Raw genomic sequence first — 21972 nt, 5'->3', positions numbered from 1 at the left:
TCATAAAAAAAAATCATGAGGAAATTGCAAACTATGATGGATTGTTCGAGATTAAACTGCCCAGTAGTAGACAAGGTATTGACAAGCTTGGCTCCACCTCCACCAGATACAACATGAAAATGCTTTGGAAATAATAATCCAATGATATAATAAGCATTCAAGGCCATTCTGCGGCATAACGAGTACTTTGAGAAAAATGTTAGTATATGGCACTTTAAGTAGACTTTGCTGATAATATCTATTTGTACTTAAGAAAGATTATGCATGCCTTGTAATGGAGTATTTAGTATTACATTTCCACTTTTACTTAAGCAAGGAATCTCAATATTTTTTTCAACTCTGATAATAATTCAGTTACATTAAAATTAAATCAAAGATATGACGCTTACTTCTACCACCACTGTCGCAAATTACTTACTTGTGTGTAGCATGGGCGTGAAGGTGCAGCGTCTATCCTTTATCACGTTCTCCCATGGATGCTAAAAGCGGATGTTTTCCACTCGGCGCACTTCCGGGTAGCGCGGCTAGCTGTCTAGACTAGCCGACTGACTTGTGACAATGACAGTACTAGCATAACCGACTGTACTTGCTGAAAATGAGGAACATATTGTTAATTGTCTTACTGGCTCCTTGTTGGGTCAACGGTGCAATAAAGTCAAGAGTATCTACAGAGGAGAATCACGAGGAAAACCCGGAGTTTGGTAAGTCACTTAACAAGCTAACCAAAGCTAGCGTTAATGTTAGCTTTAATGGTAATGCTAACGTTTTTTGTAGTCATGAACGTTAGCGATAATTACCGTAAATTGATGCTATTTATGTCGCGTGTGTTTAGCAACACTGGTAAGGATTAAGTGTAATAAAATGTATAGTCGTTGAGCCCAGGTTAGCTGCTGAATAAAACCACATCATCAGGCTAGAAAGCGGATCGTCAGCTCCAGATTATAGCATCTGACAGTATCTCTCTGGTGTGTCACATGAACATGAAGCTGTTCACCTCTCCATGTCTTCCAGATGCTCTAAACTCCATCCTGTCAGATTTTGAGGTGCTGCCATTGTCAGGCCTCCAGCTGCACTCTGTTAGGAAGAGGGACGTCCACACCCAGTCCCACCTGGAGCGCCTGGTGAGCTTTAGAGCCCTGCACAGGTACAGCAGCACCCTCCTGTCTGTCACAAGCTTACCTACATACGTCAGTTTTTTCTTTTTTTTTGGCGGGGTGGGGGTGGGTAAGGATGTAGGATAGGCTCACATCAAATCTGTCTGAACACAAAACTCACATCCCTATTCATATTTTGAAACTATTATTGGGCACCATAATTATTCCTGTTGTCCATACTTGCTGTGAAAGCAGCAACTCGGCTTAAGTCCAGCTCACATTGCATGTCTGCCTCACTAAAGAGCTAGGAAAGAAGAGAAAGAAATTTAAGAGAGGGGAGGAAGGGGTCAGCATTAAAGCAAAACAAAATGAAATCCTAAATGACTTTATTTGATCTGTATTTCATTGCTGTTACATGTTAAATTGAAAAACACAAATAAAACTCTAAAAGACATACAGGTCGTGGCCACACAGCAGATTTTATGTTAATCTGAATAGTGAAATACCATTGTCGTCTGTGGCAAGATCTGCGATATGTCGTAAATATCAAGCATGTTTGATCTGAGGGGCTTCTGTCCAGAGCTTAGACTGCCTCTGCCTCTGACAGAATTCCCCTATAAGAGATGAGGGATTAAAAAGTGCACAGTCCCTGCAAAAATGCATTCCAAAGTTCAGACAACAGCCAAAAGTGACATGTCATTTCTAAATATCATTGATTAGACTAAAACATGATCAAATTGAAAGAGATGACCCTCAAGGTATTTGCTCACCTTTTTCCTGTTTGTGATTGTAAATGAGCGCAACACTTAAGCTGATGTGAGTCCTCATGGTGTTTGAAAGCAGCCATGTAATCATGTTTCTGTTTTCTCTTTTTTGTCTTCAGACATTTCAAGCTGTATTTGACCACCAACACGGGCCTTTTCACTGACAACTTCAAAGCTGTGTTTGTTGATAAACATGGGGGGGAGAAGAACTACGATGTTCAGCTTCAGAACTATTTCACTGGACATGTTGTTGGTGAGTGAATGACTGATTAATGCATTTCTGACTGATTTCAGAAATGCATTAATATGTTGTTGTTGTTGTTTTTATAAATATGATATTGTCCCCAGTCATGCTTTTTCCAAGAGTTTTAGTTTGCAAGTGAAAAACAAGTAAAGTTGAACCCCATTGAGCCCCAAGCAGTTTCTGGTTTTTGCTCCTGTTACATTTTTAGTCACTGTGGACTTTTTTTTGTCACTGCAGTTTATATGTCCTGCACAACTGTGGAAACAGCACAGTCAAGGCTAGAGCTAGGGCGAACTAAGAAATGGCGTTTGTGCAGTATGTATTACCAGAAAGCATAAAAAAAGACAAAAAAACTCAAGTTGCATTTCTTTTGATTATTTAATTTACAAAGATGGAAAAAAATGACATGTGCAATATCTTCCCGTGTCTGCTGGCTCCTACGCCTGCTGAAGTTCAGGTGACTTTGCAGAATGTTTTGACTGTAGCTCTCAGCATAGTCAGGACAGCCCAGTTGCATTGAGGAGCACAGAATTTAATGTATTTCACAGGATCTGGTTAGTGCAAACCATTTACTTTTGGTTAGATTAGTTTTTTTTTCTTGACAGAAGCGTGTGTAGCACGTGATTCCTTAAAGGACTGTTGAAAGTATGAAAATCTGATGGTAATTTCTGTTTTTACAGGTTATGGCTCTGGTAAATGCTGTCATGTTTTTTGCTTTTTGTTTTTTCATTAAAAAACATGGCGTTAAAGTACGAGCATTAATTTGGTTGATGCCAATATTGCTTCGTTAAAATTATACTGGCTGACGCAACCCTTAACTTAACATGACTGGATTTTGTCTGCATAGGTCAACCTTTTCGTAAGTAACCTATTTATTTTGTGTTTGCAGGAGAGGAGAATTCACGTGTGCAGGCACACATTGAAGGAGATGAGTTTTCTGCTCACATTCTAACTGATGAAGCAGAGTACAACATAGAGGTAAGAAATCTTGATGTCTGTGTAGATTCCAACTAGAGAGCGAAATGACTTTTTTTTTTGTTAGACTTAACCATCAGGAATTGTATCCAAGATGTTTGACAGTAGAGAGGCCACACTGTTGGCAACAGTGATTGTTGCATGACTGCAATCATTTATTAAAACCACAAAGAAAATCAAGAAAAAGACAGTATATGTTCAGTGCTTCCAAAAACATTAACTAAATGCAGTACTACAGTCGTGTACTCTAAATCTGGGGAGCTTCTCAGTGTGTGGATGGCACACATACATTGGTATAATAGCTTGGGCTCTCTGTCTGGCAGTACCATCAAAGGTTACTGTAGTGGTTTAAAGTAGTTTTTGATATATATGCCAGCCCAACCCAATAGTAGCTAACGTTAGAGGAGGAGAAGTTGGCAGTTTGATACTGAATGTCTTGTGTAATGTCAAATTGTCATATAACTGTATTTTTACTGTGTGAAATGACTGTTGAACCTTTTGTGCTATCTGTTGTGCGTTCCTGTCTAATCTGACCAAGTGTTTTGTATGGGAGGAGGCAACCGCCTTCTGCCTTTATATGATTCAACCTCGATTGAAGTTTCCTCCCTACCGTTTGGTGTTATGACAAACAGAAAGTGACATTCATACAAGACAGAATAAAATAACAGTCTTTAATCCTGATCAGGGCTCAATCTCTGGTGTATGAGCTCTGTCCTTTCGGCTGAAACTTGGGAAGTGCTGTAAACCAGATTGCTCTGTAAACCTCTTCATATTCATTATTAAATAACACAAAGACAAGTTTGTCCCATCATCTCATAGGAAATAAGATAATTTCCACCACACCTTGTAGCCCAGTTTATCTCATGAGGATGTTTTGCATCGAAAAAATTAAACAGATTTTATTTACGACATCTGTGTTGAAGGTATGTGAAAGCAAAGTATATAGTGCTTTTTTGTAAGTATTTTGACAGTGACACATTGTGCGCTGCCCTCCAGCAAACAGATTCTGAAGTAAAACAATTGCAGTGTGGAATAAGTGCCGACTGTCATCTTAATTTTGGTTGGTTAAATGCATGGGTTGTAGCTTTATCATTGTTCTACTGCAATATTTGGGGGCAAATTTACATTATGCAAAAAAATTATTGTATTTGTTCAAATAATAATGATGTGAACACCCTCAAGTCAAAACAAAATGTGTTCATGTCCAAATACTTCAGGACTATATTATACTTCAAAGTCAGTGAGGAATGAGAGTAGATTTTAAATGTCCAGCATTGCAATCATCACTGTCCTTTCCATCCATCTTTTCATCTTTGTGATTCCATGTCTGTATCTTTACATTTATTTTTTCCATTATATTTTGTTGTTGTTTTTTTCACCCTCCCAACCTCTCCTCTCCTTCATATGACCACCTCTGACTCCACTGTTTTGTTCTCTAAAGCCACCTCTCTTTCTCTGCGCATGCAGCCCCTGTGGAGGTTTACAGACTCCCCAAATGATGGCAGGTTGTTGGTTTATCGCTCTGATGACATCAGAAATCTGAGCCGCATCGTCTCTCCGAAAGTATGTGGTTACATCCATGCAGAGGCCAAGGACCTGCTGCCACACACTGCCAGGAGGGACTGGGACAGGCAGCAGGAGGTGGGCCAGGAAAAGGGTGAGCTGTGCTATTTCCCTCGCTAGAGTTGCAGAGCATGTGTGTGTGCATATTTGTGCCTGTGTAGTTGAAATGTGTAGGTGGAAAATGTAGTATATAAGGGGTTAGAGATTACAAATCGGGTGCACCCTAGGCTCTGTGCTTTCTATGTGGATGGTAAAGAGCAGATAAAGAGTAGGAGGACAACAAATGTTTAAGGTGGAGAGAAGGAAGGAGGAGGCTTTAGTAGTGAGACAAAGGAGGTGGGTGTTTGATTCTGTAACAGTCATTTTAATAAAAGCCTTTTTATCTGTAAGACCTAGCCGATGTTATGCACATACACACGGCTGACAAGTGGGTATTATGTAACAACCAAAAGCCTTTTGATTCTTTCGTACTGCTTGGGAAATCATATAACTGTGATAATGTGCCAGAAGAGAAATCTGAAACACCTCTCAGTGGCTGCTGGTTGAAAGCACTCACTGGGGATATGAGATGAGGTGAAGGTTCTTATGGAGGAGGCATTAAAATTCATGGAGCGCTGCTGCCCAATGAGATGACTCTGAGTTGTCACTGGTCTCCCACTGCTTGTTGTGGAAGCCAGGGCAGCACACACCCACACTTCTGAACTGTGCACAGCCAAGTGCATGATGTAATGCTCAAATAGGATGTCTTCCTGTTGTCCTTTTCTGTTATTCTTCAACTGCAGATTGTTTGAAGTGTTTAGGATGCATGTAGTTATGATTATTAAGGCTCTCCATGTTACTTTTGTTCTTTCAGTTTCTAAAATGTGAAGATTTGCTGCTTAATTTATTTGCAAACTACAAAATGCTTAATTTTAAGACATCTCCATGAGGTTCTGGAATTTTTCTTTTTTTTTTTTTGTAGTTTTCAAGCATTTTATATTTGTTCACAAGCATTTGGGCGTGGAGCTGTTGCAGGAGGCAAACAGGGGAGAAATGTGGAGGGCTTCAAAAGTTACATGCAGCTTTAATGATCTTGTACTTCTAGGGGGAGAAACGTGTCTTTTACATTTTAACATCACAGTTAGGGCAGCATTAAACTTGCCTTTTCAGAGATGTGTCTTTACAAAAAAGCAAGGTTCGTGTTTCATACAAAATAATTAAATTATCTATGAAAATGCTTATTGATTGCAGCTCTATGCATTACTTTTACAAAGTTAAAACCCAAATTATGCTTGTGCAAGATTTATCATTTGAGTTTGGAACAGTTATGTGTTAATTGTGTATTCAGCACAGATTTGTTTGTAATATACCCCTAAAAAAACAACAACCCTGCTCCAGCTGGAAAATTGAACGTAACACTGTGTCTATGGGTGGTTGCCTCCTCTAGCTGTCAGGACATATGCCGGACCTCATTCACACATATTTTGAGCACTCAGGAAGACTTTACAATAAAGATAAACTGCGAAATTCTGCCTTGAAGGACACAGGCAGAGCTTAATCAGTTCACAGGCCAAACAAAAAAGAAGATGTGCAGCTAAATGTGAAAATGAGGGCAATTAACAGTGGGATACTGGAGCATGGCCTCATTGTTAAACTCCTTTTTTTCTGAATTTACCACGTTTAATGAAGTAGTCTGAGTCTAGTAGACTTTTTGCATTATGTTTCATTAAAACAATGTTATATTGATCTTTCAAGAACAAAATGTTAAACAGAACACACGTAACAGCAAAGAAAGATGTGAGCTAATCACAGACCCTAAGAGCACACCAGGCTGGAATCTCAGTCTTCAGCCGATAACTAAGTGATCCCTTGATGTTGATCGGTTGGTCTGGTGTGCTCCTCCTTGGTTGGAACGAAAACCTGTAGCCACACGGCCCTTTATGGAATCGGTTTGACATGGCTGCCCTAAGGGATGGAACGAACAGGAAAAACAAATAGCACATGATGTAGACATAGGCATTACATGGGAAATCACAAAGATCTCGGAGCTTGGATACATAGCACAGATCAGGGAGTACATAACTGATGCAAGGCAGCAAAATACCCAGGTGAGAGCGTTAGACATTGACGGGGGCACTGGACCTGAGATCTGAGCTTAATCCATTGAAATACATTTAATCTTCTTGCTAGTTGGAGAAGCTTGTTAAGAAGTACTTGCTGGACACTTGTCAAAGAGAGCTCTTTGCCGGAAAAATTCAGCAGAAGCAAACCAGGATTCATTTGTACTTCCTCATCAAAAATAGTTAGTATCGTGTGAGACTGTTTTCTCAGTAACTGAATATCAGAGGGCAGTACCAGTGTATGTAAGACCCTGACCTCTTTCTCTCACCGAGGAGCGAAATCCCACAACAGAAAGTATGAAGAGCTTGGGGTGTGCACTCCCTCTTCACCTTTAATTCTCTCATTTTTATACTTCTTGATGTCTTTATCTGTCTGTCCTTATCTAAGCTTACCATTGACTGTTTCAATATGTCAACGCTTAAAAGGGTGATCATTACTTCTTTTTCCCCCCTCATGTTTGTCTTTCTGTGACCATTTTTTCTCTTTGTACCCCTTCCTATACATCTGCTGCTCCTGCTGCTTCTTTCTCACAGGTTACCACCACCGAGAGAAGAGGCAGGCTCACGATCACAAGAAGAACACCTGCCCCCTGTTGCTGGTTGCAGATTACCGCTTCTTTGAACACATGGGCCGCGGACAAGAGAGCGTCACTCTCAACTACTTGGTCTGTCCTTATGATGCTATGCACAAAAATTTAATTCAGTAGTGCAGAAAGAATTTACCATGTAAAGGTTTAACATTTATTGAGTATTGAGTGTGCCAGTACTAGAGGAGAATGTTTTGCTTTATTGTCATTTTTGAATTCCGCAGTATCGATTTACATCATCAGATTGACAAATCAAGCAACCTTTGAAAAAACTTTGGTGTTTTCTAAATATTTCTGTATGTTAGTGATTTTCTTTTCTTTTCCCACTCCAGATTGAGCTGATTGATCGAGTTGATGACATTTATAGGAACACAACTTGGGACGATGAGTTCAAAGGCTACGGGGTCCAGATCCATCAGGTGCGTGTTGTACTTCTCTGTAATATGGTCCAAGTCTGACTTGTGGAACAGTCAAGCACCCATCAGCTTGATAGCTTTTTTTACACTGAGTTGCTCCCAGAATGAAGCTGAGAATGACGCTTTGAGAACAGCATTTTTTAGGGGAAACTGAAAGCTTTTGTGTGAGCCACGTGGGGTAATTTAATTTGTTCCACAGGCTTTGGGAATGAATGGAGACACTGTTTGTCATACTGTGAGTCCTGGGTTTTCTCACTGAAAAGATATGCATTCATTTAGCTGCTCAGAGTTATTTTCCTATTCTCTTGACCATACATGTCAAGAAAGACTTATACTAATGTGCAGCTTTTAACTTCAATACCTTTTAGAGAAACTTAATGCCTTGAAATACAAACCTACAGCAGGATGCTGACTGATTGAGAGGCACATGGTCTGCTCTACCCATTTATTCAAGCTTTTTTTAATGCTATTTTTTGGGTCCACTTGTGACAATATAAGTTTGATGTATAAGAAAGGCATAATTTATCAGCAATTTGTGGGACAAAATGAATTCATTATACATCTTAAAACCTGGACTATGAATGTGACATTGTATTATTCTGTAATTACACATGCTGAATTGTTCATAAATGGAATATTTGGTTCTTAGATCATCATCAACAAGGAGCCGACAAAGCCTCCTCCTGGCCACGCTGGCCCGGGCTGGGTCCATTATAACATGGAGGACAGCCCTGACAGTGAAAAGAAGGTCTGGGATGTGAAGAGACTTTTGGAGGTAGGAAACGGAGACAGAGAAAAAGATGCAAACTTAAATTGTCAACCAACAGAATGTGAAATTTGTCCACACAAATGTGTTGAATGTACGTGTCTGTAGTCAAGATGTTAGATGGTACTTGAAATTTCTCTTTGTGTCCCTCAGCAATTCAGCTCAGACATAGCTGACAACGCCTCCACTGTGTGTCTGGCTCACCTGTTCACCTACCAGGATTTTGATGAGGGCACGCTGGGGCTGGCCTACGTGGCCCCCTCCAAACCTCAGGCCCTGGGTGGCCTCTGCCCAAAACGTAAGGACCAATCCCTTAGTGGCAAAAAAGCTTTGTTTTGCTAAGCTAATCATTAAATGATGTATGTATAAATCTACAGAATGCAACACCTACATTATCAGAATATGGTTAATGTCGGCAGTTTCAGCGGAATAATTTTTAAACGTCGTGTTTGCCGGCTCAATGGCGGTCTGTCACAAGTGGTCTGTAAAGTGAAAGTCGTGTTTAAGGTTGGGAGTAGACTCTAATGTGTACTGACTAGGGAATTGCCAAACATGACGTGGAAGTGGGGAAAAACTGTTGGAGCTCTGGGTTTTTGTAAAGCAAAGTAAATATTGACTTCTTTCTTTAATTGTGTAATTTTGTAGCATATTACCCATCTCACTCTGTAAAGAAGCCCAGCTACCTCAACACAGGCCTGACCAGCACCAAGAACTATGGCAAAACCATCCTAACAAAGGTCTGTTTTACCCTGTTTCTCAATACTCATCTTTGAAAAAAACAAAAACTAATTAATAGTGCACTCAGTTTTAGAATGTTATGCAACATGTCATCCTGCCAAGTTTAGGCCCTAAGTAGGGCAGACACACCTTTTTGTGTGGGTGTTATGAGTAACGATGTGAACCTGTTTGCATTTTGACGCCTCAGATGCCAGTGTGTTGCATGCTCCTCTGCACAGTTTACAGCTAAGTTTCCAAACATAAATGTAAGCTGGAGGAAGTGTTAGGACTTGGGGGCTATTGGTTGAGAGTGTATTTATAGCCTCTATGATAATATATGCATGCTTTTTGTCAGTGAAATCAGTGTTATTGGTCGTTAAACACCAACATCTTTCTTTTGAAGTAAAGACCTCACGTCAGACCATTTGGTGTTTGATAGAATTAAGTGTTTGTGTCCCATCAGGAGGCAGATTTGGTGACCACTCATGAGCTGGGCCATAACTTTGGAGCAGAGCACGATCCTGACAACATCCCATACTGTGCTCCCAGTGACGACCAGGGGGGGAAATATGTCATGTACCCGATTGCTGTGAGTGGAGACCATGTCAACAACAAGGTACCTTTCCGAACAGTAGGATACAACAGAAGCATTACTTGTTTAGCTTGGTATATAACAAACTATGCTGACAATTAGGAGGATACACAGAGTTAATGATGCAAAGTGTTATATGAAGTGTGAAGTCTGAATTTCTAAATGAGATGCTTAATCTACAGAGTGTTGTATAAGTGTGAGTCACAGTTGTTCCTGTGAAATATAATGACAGACAGTCACTGTACTGTACCTCCTCCACCATTGGCCTCAACAGCTAATATGCATATGAGTTTTGCTGCTGTTTAAGGTTTAAAGTGCTGCTGTTTGTCTGCTGTGACTAGTTCAGCACTTGAAGCTAGGCCCTCTTAAAGGTATCTGCGGGGGTTAAAACCAAATCTTGAACCACAGCATTATGCATCAATAAAAATGCATACAACGTCAAAGAAACTGGCAAGTGTGGCTGTATTCATGCTTATTTATGTGAAAAAAGATGCATTTGTTTCACTGACGCAACAATTTAAGTGAATATCTGTAGAATTGTTTTGCATCAGAAGCAGATTTACAGCTTGTTATTTTTCCAGTATTTTGTCACCCTTCACAGTTGAGCAAAAATCAGCCACAGTTAATACCTAACCACCATCTACTTCTCCTTCCCTCCCAAAGCGCTTCTCCAACTGCAGCAAGATCTCCGTAGGAAAGACGTTACGGTTCAAGGCTCCCGTGTGCTTTAAGGAGAGGAACAGTAAGGTATGTGGAAATTCCAGAGTGGAGGATGGGGAGGAGTGCGACCCCGGGCTCCTTCACCTGAATGAAGACTCCTGCTGCTCATCCGACTGCAAATTCAAACGTGGTGCACAGTGCAGGTATGAGATCTAAAAGACGGGTTGAACTGTACAAACCACACTTGCCTTACAGTGTGTTAATACACACTCAAATACTGCATGAATTGATTAAACTTCGGAAAATCTTTGTGGTACTAGTTTGAGTCACACATGCATTTACCTGTCTCTGTTCTCTCCACAGTGACAGAAACAGCCCTTGCTGTAGGAACTGCAAGTTTGAGCAGGAAGGAACCAGATGCCAGGAAGCCATTAGTGCTACCTGTAAAGGCAAATCCTCCTGTACAGGTGAGTGCCTCCTGCTGGTGTAATTGAGGAACTGCAGTGATCACTGTAAGGCTACTCATTGGGTACCTTTTTTTAGAAAAATTATAAATGCCTTAAAAAACTGCATCTCTCTCCTCCCTTCCTTCAATTATTAGGCAACAGCAGTCAGTGTCCACCTCCTGAAAACGCCAATGACAACACAACATGTGTTGATAATGGCCGGTGTCTCAACGGGGAGTGCAACCCTTTCTGTGAGGCCATGCAGAACCTTCAGTCCTGTGCCTGCAACGGTAAAGAGCAGTTCATTTGTCACAAGATCAGGGGAAAATGTGCAAGAGCACATCAAGATCAAGAAAAATCAAGTTAATGTGTGCATTGCCACTGTTACTGGAGGATATAGTTAGTATAATTTTGCAAACATAAAACAGTTAATTGTCATAATAGTTAATCTCCTCTTCTGCTTGCAGAGACAGAGGACTCCTGTAAAGTGTGCTGCAGGGGAAAAGATGGCACCTGCACTCCCTTTGTCCAGAGCAATGGCAGTTTCCTGTTCCTTCGCAAAGGAAAACCCTGCACTGTGGGCTTCTGTGACGAAGGCGTGAGTCAACAAATCTTTCCTCTACAGACATGTTTCCATCATGTTTTTTTACTTCCTAACACAGACTGAAAGGTCTTACGAAATTCTATGAATGTTACAATGAGTTTATTGATTTTTGCTTTATTTGGCTGTTTGGAGAGTGTCAACTTTCTCTTGTTAAAACAGGGAAAATGCATGAAGCAGGTGCAGGACGTGATCGAGAGGTTGTGGGATTTTATCGACAAGCTGGACATTAACACATTTGGTGAGTTGGTTACAACTAGGGGTGTTAATCACAAGTTTCACCACGATGTGTTATGATATTGATTTCTTTGGACAACAGTATGATATTTGTTGATGTGACAAAGTCAGCCATGATATGATTTTCATTTCAAGAGTCTTCAATCAATATGAGACAATATCATATGCCCATTTAACACAGTCAGTTACATAATGACCAGGATAACTGAGTGTAACAGCTGTTTTGACAGTCACAAACAGTCAGTAACAGGTTTTGAATGGCCAGAGACAGAGAGAGAAGGGCGGAGGGTTAAAAGAGACAGTCATTCAGTCAGTTCCCAGCTGTCCAGTGCCATGGGAATTTCAAAATAAATGCATATTTTAAAAACGATGACATAGATCGATGTTTTGACTTTGCGTTGATGATATTGGATCATTGACCAATAATCCGGATCAATGGATCGATACACCCTTAGCTACAACAGGCCACTTTGAAATCTAATCAACCATATGAGAATATGTCAAAATCCATGCGGATGACTATAGCAGCTGAGTCACTCAGACCAGATTGTCTCGTCTTGTTGCTTTCCTTGACTTTGTCTCTGTGTTTTTTCTCACCGCCACTTCTCCATCAGGGAAGTTCCTGGCTGATAACATAGTGGGCTCTGTCGTGGTGTTTTCCCTCATCTTCTGGATTCCTCTCAGTATCCTGGTTCATTGCGTGGTAAGAAACTGCTGGACATCAAATAGTTCCCAGTGTCTTTAGTGTGCCATTAACTGCTTCTTTTTGGATTCTGTAGCTCTGTGGTTGAAGTTTTAGCTCTTCCTCACCGGCTTCAGTGGTGACCTTAATTATTTTTCTTCATCAGATGCTGACAGTCCTCTCCTCTTATGTTTCTTTTTGCAGGACAAACGACTTGACCAGCAGTATGAGGAGAACACAAAGTGCTTCTACTACCCTCCAAGTGTACGTTTCTCATCTCTCAAATGCCCCCACACTCTACACCTGTGCACTATTCTTGCTGCCACACTAACCAAACTAATACAATCCCGCATTGCTTTTTTTAAACCCACTGACATCTTTAATGGGCGCATGAAGGGTGATCAGGTTCAGGTATTTGCCTTTTTTCTGGATTCTGGCAGTGAAAACACATTTTCTCCACCAGCTTTTTGCTCTGAAGGGAGAGCTGTACATGACTCGAACACAACACAATGTGCTAAAGTTAAAACGTGAGACATCTTGTGTTTTGTGTCTGTGCTGTTTCCACTGGGTGAAGTAACAGAGCTCCATTGGGAAAAAAGGTTGATGTTACGTATTTTGTGCACCAGTCAGGATTTAGAAGTATTTGGGGGGGGTAGCAGTATTTGCTACTACAACCCTGATTTCAAAAGTTGGGATGCTGTGTAAAACATAAACCCGAATGAGATCATATGCTAATCACTTTTGACATATATTCAAGTGAATCATGTTTTACCTCATTAGCTTTATTGATTATTGTAAATATCTGCTTATTCTGAATTTGATGCAGCAACACGTTTCAAACAAGTTGGGACAGGAGCAACCAAAGACTGGGAAAGTTGTGGAATGCTCCAAAAACACCTGTTTGGAACATTCCACAGGTAAACAGGTTGATTGGTAACAGGTGATAGTATCATGATTGGGTATGAAAGGAGCATCCTGGAAAGGCTCAGTCGTTCACAAGCGAGGATGGAGCGAGGTTCAACACTTTGTGAACACATGATTGTATAAAGGATTTTACTATATGAGCTCAGGAACACTTTGTAAACCTGTTGTCAGCAAAAGCAGTTAGTTTGCAAATGATTACATTCTGTTTTCATTTGTGTTTTACACAGCATAAATAACTTTTTTGGAATCAGGGTTGTACTAAACATTCACACTGCCAAACCTAATAAACATTTTTGTAGCATCGTTCCCAGTCCTGAGAGATCTGGAGCTAAATTAGCTGACATTCTGGAAAATACAGGGATGATAGCAGGACAGGATTTAGAAGCTCCAGCTTCAGGCAGCGTGAACTATTACTCAGGTTGTTCATCAGTTAGGGCCTCTCTGTCACTGCTGGGTTCAAACTCCAAATGACCTGTCCATCACTCTTTGCCTTGGCCCTTTCCATTCTCATTGGAACTGCAGCAGATGGTGGAAGTTTGTAGTAGAGCTCCCGCCATAGGTGAGTGCGTGCGCCATGGTTTGGTGTTGCGGTGCGTTGCCATTGAGTCCATGGTGGTGCATGGTCGGTGGCCCACGTTTGGGATACTCCTGCAGTCACTTACTCCTTGATGTAATTGCTGATCTGGTTGCACATTTCCAGCCCTCAAACTCACCTGTGTCCTTTTCGCCTGAGAGATGAAGTGAGAGACACTGATAAAGACAAACTAAAGCTCATACTTTAATGTGACTGAACAGCTGTAATTGTGTTCCTCTGCGCACGTCCTCCGTGCAGAGTCATATCTGATCAGGCATTACCTCAAGAAAGCAAGATGGCATTTTAGGAGTATTCAAACACAGAGAAGACTGAACCGGTTGCACCTTGTTGTCTTTTGTCAAATCTGATGCAATGTGTGTCGACATTTTAAGTTTGCATCTGCTGCTGTTCAAAGCCACAACATGAAGGGGGTGTTGCCCTTGAAGGTGATTGTTTTTTTTTTTATTATTATTTATTTTACTCTTAGCTTTTTGTTTTTTAGTGGCTGTCTGCACTGTGTTATGTCCTTTTTAGGTTTGATTGGGAACACCTGGAGACTGAGGGTACATTCCTCCACAGACATTTCTCATGGCAGACATTTTGACTTGTAAAAGCAGGAAAAGCACAGGAGCAACTAATAACATCAACAATGGCTTGTGCTGATAAATAGATTGCAGCCATTATTGATATTAGTTCCACCTCTGTTTGACAGCACAATCTGTCCACCGTGAGAAATGTTTTGTTTTACTCATTCCCACTTTAAATGGGGTACTGGGGATGATAATGTCATGGAGAGAGCAGGAGATACTACTAGATCGCTCTTAAAATATAACGGAAACAGCTATAAGGTTTTGATAAAACTTGATAGATGTTCAACTTTGAAAAGAGAAATATCTGGTGTAATTTGTGCAGAATGGAGTAAAAAGGGAATGGATCCCACCTCAGTCAGAGACGGTCAGCTTTGATGTGCTTCAGTCTCATATGTCGCTCTTTGCTCTTCAGAGTCAAGAAATGCTGAACAACCTCGAGTCAGCGTCCGTGCGCATCGTCAAGCCTCCTCAGCCTCCCTCCTCCTCCGCCGGCCGGACCGCGCCCTCCTCCCAGCCCCCGCAGCCTCAGCAGCTGAGCCAGGTCGGGGCCACTCCCGCAGCCAGCAGCAGTACCCCGGCCCCCGGTCCGAGCTGCGGCCCCACCCCGGACAGCGCAGGGGGGCTGCGGATGGCCACCATCCAGGAGGACACCAGCAGCGACTCTCACCTGGGAGAGGAGGGCCCGTCGGACGATTTCACAACCGCAGGAGCCTGCTCGTCGGCTACGAAATCCTCCTACGAGGATCTGACAGGACAGAACCAGCCAGCCAGGGACCGGCGGCGCCTCAAGAGGCAGGACTGCATTGACACTAAAGAGACAGAGTGCTGAGAGCAAACGACCAGTACTGATACGTGTTTTAGGGAACATGCGAATACATGCCGCATCACGTACATTTATCTTATGGCGAATCACAGACAGCAGGAGTTGAAAGGTAGTGGAATCATATTTTGTACAGCAGTAGATATTATTCTGACGGCTGCTACTTGGATTGAACCACCATACAGATAGTACATGAGTAGTCTCAAACCCCTGTGACTGCAAGTAAAATAGTGAGTGAATTCATGTTTGTTTTGTGCCTGTGGTGCCTTTTTCAGTTAGGTGGGGGGTCCTTTCTCGCTGAATTGTTTCTAAATTTTCTAAAAACAAAAAAGGCAAAAACCAATAAAAGTGACCTCAAGGTCATTTGCCTTTGCCAGAGAGTCACGAGTCACGAAAATAAAGGTGAGCTATGATTGTGGATCATAAAAAAAAAAAAAAAAGCATTGTGTGAACAGCTTCAGCCTTGCCTTCCCCCCCCAAAGTACTTGTCCACAAAGTACTGTCTCCACTAATTGTTCAACAGGTGAATGATGTAATATTATTGATGTTGTTCTCCCTTTAAAGGAAACATTTCAGTGTGATATATTAAGCGGCAAATGCTGAACTTTGACCTAAAACGACCAGAATTTCTGTGTCATGACTGCACTTGAAGTATTTCTCACATCACTGGAGGATTGAAAGAAGTTGTACATGTTCTTACTGTGCTCTGTGTCATCAGTGGTTTCTTTTAAAAACTGGCAGGCTTGTATAATATTTTGCCCCCTTTGTACTTATGTAACATTTCTAATATTGTGTAAGGATCGAGTGGTGATCTATCAGTATTATACGTATTTCATTTAGTTGTCATGCATTCTGTCTGCGTGGTTTGAGCTCTGTACTAAACAACACAGTGCCTTTTTAGAGCTCGTGCCTAACCGTTCCTTGCAGACTTATTCCTGTGCTAAAAGACATGAAAGTTCCCGGTAGTCGAACACGAATCTGGACAATCCTGAATTTAATTTTAAAAGAAACTGTGTGAGGTGCTCGAATGTGATTTCTCTGCTTGGTTTTCAGTCCTTGTGCCAATGTGAGTTATGCACCTCTTATTTAATGCCATCTCACCACTGTTGCCTGCTGTATCACATGTTAAAACTGTAAACTATGTATTTAAACTGTAGGTCAAGAAAAGAACAGTAGACTATGTAGCTAACATTGACTCTACTGGATGGATCTGAAGCGTTACACAACAAGCAGATGTCCTGTGTGATTCATTCTGATGTGTATAATCTTAATGTTTCTATGCATATAAATGGCCATCCTTGATTTTCTTTTTTTTTAATGTCTTGCTTGTATTACCTACACACATCTCAAAATAAAAATCTTTATTGTGCATTTTAAACATTGATACATGGTCTCACATCTGATTCATACAAATCACAGCTGCTTCATTGTGTCTTAGCAGGAATGAAGTCCAGTGTCAGGCTCTCGGTTTACCAGGGAATTTACAAGTGCAACACAGCTGGTGAGTGTTTTGTTCTTGGCAGATTATCCAGCCCTTTAGTCCCTTTCACTGGTCACAGAGGAGGCTGCTCTCAGGGCTCTTGGCGTCGATGTCCGCCCAGTAGGGCAGCATGAAGGGCAGGTCGGCCACACGACTCTCCAGCAGCCCCCACAGGTGCTGAGCCACAAACTGGTTTCCTTTCTCTGAGAGATGCAGCCCGTCACACAGGTAGACTGTGTAGTCCTGTGGAGCAAAGGACAAAACAGGAAACAACACAAAGTGTTTTGTCAAGTGGTGAATTGAACTGTTTCTGCACTGCCCGTTTGTCTACAGGCAGGCATACGGTTAAACATGAACAGAGAAAAATATTTCCAATAAGGAATTCACTACAAATTAATATCTGTATTTCTTCTTTTATTTTCCCTACAATTAGTACAAAATTACAAAATCTGCAAATTATTAGATAATAATTTATCCATAAAGTAAAGCGAAGTTCATGTTTTTTTCATATTCAGGTGACCTGCTGTGCACTGACTTTAAAGAATCTCTAGGTTACCCAACAATTAGCATTAACAACTGGAATGAATTAAATGAAAGTTAGCACTACTTTTCCTGATATTAATTCCATAGTTCATTCCAGGAAAACTCTGGGATATTATTTTGAAATATCAAAAGAAGTGTTATCCCCTGTGATGTGTGAGAATTTCATGTTACAGTGACCTCAGCTGTGACAATGACGAGCATTACTCACCTGTCCATCTTTCTGCATGAGAGTCCAGAGGTCCAGGACGTCTGTACCACACTGAGCGGCAGCCTGCACACACGCCTGGGCATACTGCCCCGCTGCAGAGTTGTGGCGATTGAGAGGATGTCCTGGAAAAAGACGTGAAGAAGCACTTGTGACCTTTGTAGGCCTGCAGCCTAAAAATGGTCTGTGTGATGATATAAGAACGCATAGAGGAGAAACTGTGACTGAGCGCTACCTTTCAAAATGCACTCCTTCTCCCAGGCTGCCTCATGAACAGGTGGAGGGGTGATGAAGATCACTCTGTCTGCTGACACTCCAGCTGAAGCCAGAAGCCTGGTGATCTGCTTCAGGTTATCTGAATACTCCTGCACAGGGACATGCTGTTGGGCGTTTTTATCTGCACGACAGGAACAGCCAAAAGGGGCAAAAACCATACAGAAACTTTAGTAAACAATGATTAATTATTATTGACAATATTCCTATACATACGTATACTGTAGGTATATGGAAAATTATTTGTAAAAAACTTGCGTCTCCAAGCCAAATAAAGCAAGGACATTAGAACAGATCTATTCTTTTAAGGTATACAGAGAGATCTATGCTTCTGAGACCAGAAACAGAGAGTTTGCAGCAAAATATTTATATTTAATAAACTTCCTAAATTGTCATTGTAGGTTCTGTTAGTGAACTTGTACCTTCCAGTGTACAGTCGTTGGCTCCAAAGAAGACAGTGACCGCAGCTATGTTGTTTTCTGCTGAGTTGTGGCTGTTGATGAGCCGAGGAAGAATGATCTTGGCCCATCTGGTGTTGTAGCCCGACAGTCCTCTGTTTACAACATCACATTTTCTGAAGGTAAAACACATGTCAGGTTCAGATATTAGTCAAAGACACAAAATCTGGTTGCTGACATAAAACCAGTCTGTTACTAACATCTGAGGTGAGAAATGGGAAATTAGTTGAGCACTTATTTGTTGGCTACAACAAAACAACAACCAATATATGGGAACTACTTACCTCGCTAGTTTGTTGGCAATTTCTGCACCCCAACCACTGCCTTGAAATGAATACTGAGAACAAAACAACACTGTTTTGTTAATTCCAAACTAAGCAAGCTAGCAGCTAAGGCTAACTGACAAGAGTAGTAGGCAACATGCAATATTATCTTTTAAAGTCTTTAAAATCGATTTCTATGCGTTACTAACTTGTGTGATGGAGTCCCCAAATAAAATCACTTTAGGCCAAATCACTGTACTGAACTTGGACATCTTGAGTGGAAACCGGCTGCGCTGCATAAACCGGAACTTCCGGTTTTAGGGAAGGGTGCGTGTTACCAAACTTCATAATAAAAGTCTAGACATTATGAATAATAATTATTATTATTGTTATTTTACAAGTTAAGACGTTTAGCAAAATATATTATTGCTAGACAGATAGAATTATGAAATGCAAAAAAATGCATGTTTAATTATGTTTTCGAAAGCCCATTTTCGCCGGGAAAGAAAAACATAAAAAAGTTTGGAATTACAAAAGCAAAAAATAAAATAAATACATACTCATGATAATCAAAATGATCAGATACTGGGTCGAAAACTATTAAGTCAAATTATGGCTTACGATATTAACAGATATGCGATGGACAAAGCCAAAATCTGGGTAACTATTGCATATTTTTTTCCCATTAAAGCCAAAATTCAATGAGGGTAGACTAAATAAGAGAAATACCTTTCTGTATAATGCAATACCGTTCAGCAGCACCAAAGACCACAGCCTCGGAAATTAGCAGAAAGTTGACTCAATACCCTTGATTAAAACCTTCATGAAAGTCTGATTTATTGCAGGACTGTTTTACTGCATTGGCTTTAGTTATGTGTAATAAACTACCAACTGTATGTATGTTGAATTGTATGAAATTTCACATTTTTGCAAATTCAGCTGACCTGCTATGGCAGTAATTACATTGAATAAAACTATTTGTATATTTTTCCTACAATTAGTATCAAATTACTTTTTTTGAAAAGAAGTTTTTTGGAAACGGAAAATACCTCAGAAATCAGTAGAAAATAAATACCTCTAAATGTGTAAAAGTGTTGCCATGACATTTCGTCTGTTTGTAAGATTATTGGTAATAGATTCTGTAAAATTAATCATTTAACATTAATTAATGTTAAAAATTACAATTGCAATTACAAATTCTCAAACAAAATATATCTGCATAACACTTTTTTGTAAGTGGTTATTCAAGATAGCAGCACATCATAGGCAGAAATATTTCCATCAAGCAATCTTGATTTGGCTTTTTCATAACCACCATTGGGGGGCGCTGCACTAAGACGAGCCTCCCTCAGCATCACGGAAATCACTTTTCTTCTTCTCCTCCCTGAAAACATGGCAGCGGTCAGGCAACGAATCGAAAGGGGAGCCTATAACTTTGCACACAAAACAAGTAACCGTTACCTCCTGAAAAGTCAGAACAAGCAAGGTGAAAGTGCAGTAAAAGCTTCGTCTCTGTCGGCGGGGTTTCTGTTGGGTGATATCCGAAATGGCGAACTGTGTGGAGCCGAAAATGCAGCGGACGGAGTGACTGTTGGAGCCTCACAGGACAGTTGCACAAGGTTAACATTAACATCACTGTTTGGTAGTGTTTGTGGGAATGGAGATGTCGCTGAATGTTACCATCTTGGACGTATCAAAGAGTGTTCATTTCCTACCAAGACCCCGGTTCAAAGTAGAGGAAGAAATCTTCTTCGGTACCGAAGTTATGTCAAGTTTCGGAGGTCTGCTCATCGACTACAGAGCCTCGGTAGTCGGTGTTTGTGTTGGGGACATGGACAGTTTGTGTTTATCAGAGCCTACAGCGGCTACGAAACCCGACCCGAGCCCCTTTACAAAACCAAAACAGGTTATTATGACATCCTGGAGGTGTCGCCCACCGCCACTCAAGCCCAAGTAAAAACAGCCTATTACAAGCAGTCCTTCATGTACCACCCGGACAGAAACGCCGGCAGCGAGGAGGCCACTGTCCGCTTCTCTGAGATCAGCGAGGCCTACACCGTGCTGGGCAACAAGTCACTGAGGAGGAAGTATGACCGGGGCCTGCTGAGTCCGTCAGACCTCGTCGCAACAACCAGACCCTCTGGTAAGGACACCACAGGGAGCACCGCCAAACGGCAATCCGAGAGCCGACGGTCTGTGATGGGCACAGAGGGCCGAGGAGGCATCTTTGATTTCGACAAGTTTTTCAAGGCCCACTACGGCGAGCAGCTGCAGAGAGAGAAGGACGCCAGGTTGCGCAAAGAGGAGATGCTGAAGAACCAGAAGCAGGCGAGGGGGGATAAGCTGGTCGGGATAGTGGAGATAGGAGTTGGGGTGATGATCGGGGTGGCCTTTGTAATAGTCATCAGCATGAAAGGCAGATGAAGGATGCACTGAGGAGGAATTCTGAGCATCTTAATGGAAATGTGTTGTGCATCGTCACGACCTTTCACACTACAAAAAACACTGCTCACATGGCTGTCGAAGACTGTCTTGACCTGACCTCTGAGCTCTCTATTTATTACTTGTGTTCAATGTAACACTGTGCAATAGTGCGACTTTCAAAAAGCTGCTCGTAAGGTTAAACTGTAGTACATGTACATACATGTGCATATGTTTCAGTTCTTCAGTCTGCAATCATGCAACTCTGTGCAGTACTTCTCATTCAGCGCAGTATTCATTGACTGTTGAGTCACACATGTGATACCCAGCAGCAGGGTTATCTTTTCTCACCAAATCAGCTTTTTTTTTCTTTTTCAGTGCTTCACTGTGAGGAATTCTTCTTCTTTGTTGCTTTTAACAAAAGTAGTCAAACTACTACAAATGTTAAATGTGGCAGCCACACTAGAACACAATGAAATTGTTTAAAAATGACAAAATAATTTGAATGAGTCAGGGCCCAGAAAGTATTGATTAATTAGCACAGTAATTACTGTTCTGTAAGCTGTGGTGTCACAGCTTCACTCCTTTAGTTTTTATAAAGTCATCTGTCCATCAGATGTCTTTATTTTCAACGGTGAAGTGAGTTTTAGTTCATTTAATGTATTGCTCTGTATAAAACATTTGTCACAATATAAGGAAGTAAAGGATGTGTGTATCAGTCGTTTCTTGAGAGCCCAGTACACAGGGGCACTACAGGAACTGTAGGTCTGTGCTCAGGTGGTTAAAGTTAAAGAATGTGCCTTGAATGACATTTATTGTTAAAATCAATGGCTGTATTGTCCTGATATTGAACCAATAAATGACTTATGAGCAGTGCCTGTTAGGGCACAGTGAAACAAATGCATGCTTTTCTTTGCTCCTTTGTTCGTTAACAGCACCACTGTTGATTAACTGAAACCCTCATTTAACAAACGTTTC

The 21972-nt window shown here is 41.1% G+C and overlaps 3 protein-coding genes across 3 annotated transcripts; 2 read left to right on the top strand and 1 right to left on the bottom strand.

The window, feature by feature from the left end:
• Window positions 1-514: 514 nt before the first annotated feature.
• On the top strand, window positions 515-15832 carry adam17a (ADAM metallopeptidase domain 17a). Its single transcript, XM_041954120.1, has 19 exons — window positions 515-701; window positions 1012-1144; window positions 1978-2111; window positions 2992-3080; window positions 4545-4734; window positions 7274-7404; window positions 7659-7745; window positions 8392-8517; window positions 8662-8806; window positions 9154-9245; window positions 9689-9841; window positions 10481-10680; window positions 10841-10944; window positions 11079-11213; window positions 11391-11521; window positions 11687-11765; window positions 12376-12464; window positions 12648-12707; window positions 14944-15832. Exons 1-19 carry the CDS (start codon window positions 596-598, stop codon window positions 15358-15360), a joined length of 2601 nt encoding a protein of 866 aa, XP_041810054.1. The 5' UTR covers window positions 515-595; the 3' UTR covers window positions 15361-15832.
• Window positions 15833-16697: 865 nt separating this feature from the next.
• Window positions 16698-18875, bottom strand: iah1 (isoamyl acetate hydrolyzing esterase 1 (putative)). The gene is made up of 6 exons (XM_041954121.1): window positions 18783-18875; window positions 18595-18647; window positions 18275-18426; window positions 17815-17976; window positions 17583-17704; window positions 16698-17074 (listed from the first exon to the last, which is right to left on the bottom strand). Exons 1-6 carry the CDS (start codon window positions 18870-18872, stop codon window positions 16898-16900), a joined length of 756 nt encoding a protein of 251 aa, XP_041810055.1. The 5' UTR covers window positions 18873-18875; the 3' UTR covers window positions 16698-16897.
• A 1090-nt stretch (window positions 18876-19965) lies between these two features.
• LOC121618754 lies at window positions 19966-21868 on the top strand. Its single transcript, XM_041954336.1, has one exon. The coding sequence runs from the start codon at window positions 19966-19968 to the stop codon at window positions 20995-20997; it is 1032 nt and encodes a 343-aa protein (XP_041810270.1). The 3' UTR covers window positions 20998-21868.
• The last annotated feature ends 104 nt before the right edge of the window (window positions 21869-21972 follow it).

Source organism: Chelmon rostratus, chromosome 15 (genome assembly GCF_017976325.1).
Source record: "Chelmon rostratus isolate fCheRos1 chromosome 15, fCheRos1.pri, whole genome shotgun sequence".
Classification (NCBI taxonomy): domain Eukaryota; kingdom Metazoa; phylum Chordata; class Actinopteri; order Chaetodontiformes; family Chaetodontidae; genus Chelmon; species Chelmon rostratus.
Note: the sequence above shows the minus strand (reverse complement) of the source record. Positions and strands in the feature narration are given on the sequence as shown.

What these genes read in the sequence shown, in the direction of transcription:
- adam17a (XM_041954120.1), top strand. Translation starts at nt 596, where the DNA reads ATGAGGAACATATTGTTAATTGTCTTACTGGCTCCTTGTTGGGTCAAC. An exon ending in GGGTGGCCTCTGCCCAAAAC is followed by an intron (nt 8,807 to 9,153) that starts GTAAGGACCAAT and finishes GTAATTTTGTAG; the next exon opens with CATATTACCCATCTCACTCT. An exon ending in AAACGTGGTGCACAGTGCAG is followed by an intron (nt 10,681 to 10,840) that starts GTATGAGATCTA and finishes TTCTCTCCACAG; the next exon opens with TGACAGAAACAGCCCTTGCT.
- iah1 (XM_041954121.1), bottom strand. Translation starts at nt 18,872, where the DNA reads ATGCAGCGCAGCCGGTTTCCACTCAAGATGTCCAAGTTCAGTACAGTG. An exon ending in ATTGCCAACAAACTAGCGAG is followed by an intron (nt 18,427 to 18,594) that starts GTAAGTAGTTCC and finishes TTTTACCTTCAG; the next exon opens with AAAATGTGATGTTGTAAACA. An exon ending in TCATGCAGAAAGATGGACAG is followed by an intron (nt 17,075 to 17,582) that starts GTGAGTAATGCT and finishes TTTGCTCCACAG; the next exon opens with GACTACACAGTCTACCTGTG.
- LOC121618754 (XM_041954336.1), top strand. Translation starts at nt 19,966, where the DNA reads ATGGCAGCGGTCAGGCAACGAATCGAAAGGGGAGCCTATAACTTTGCA.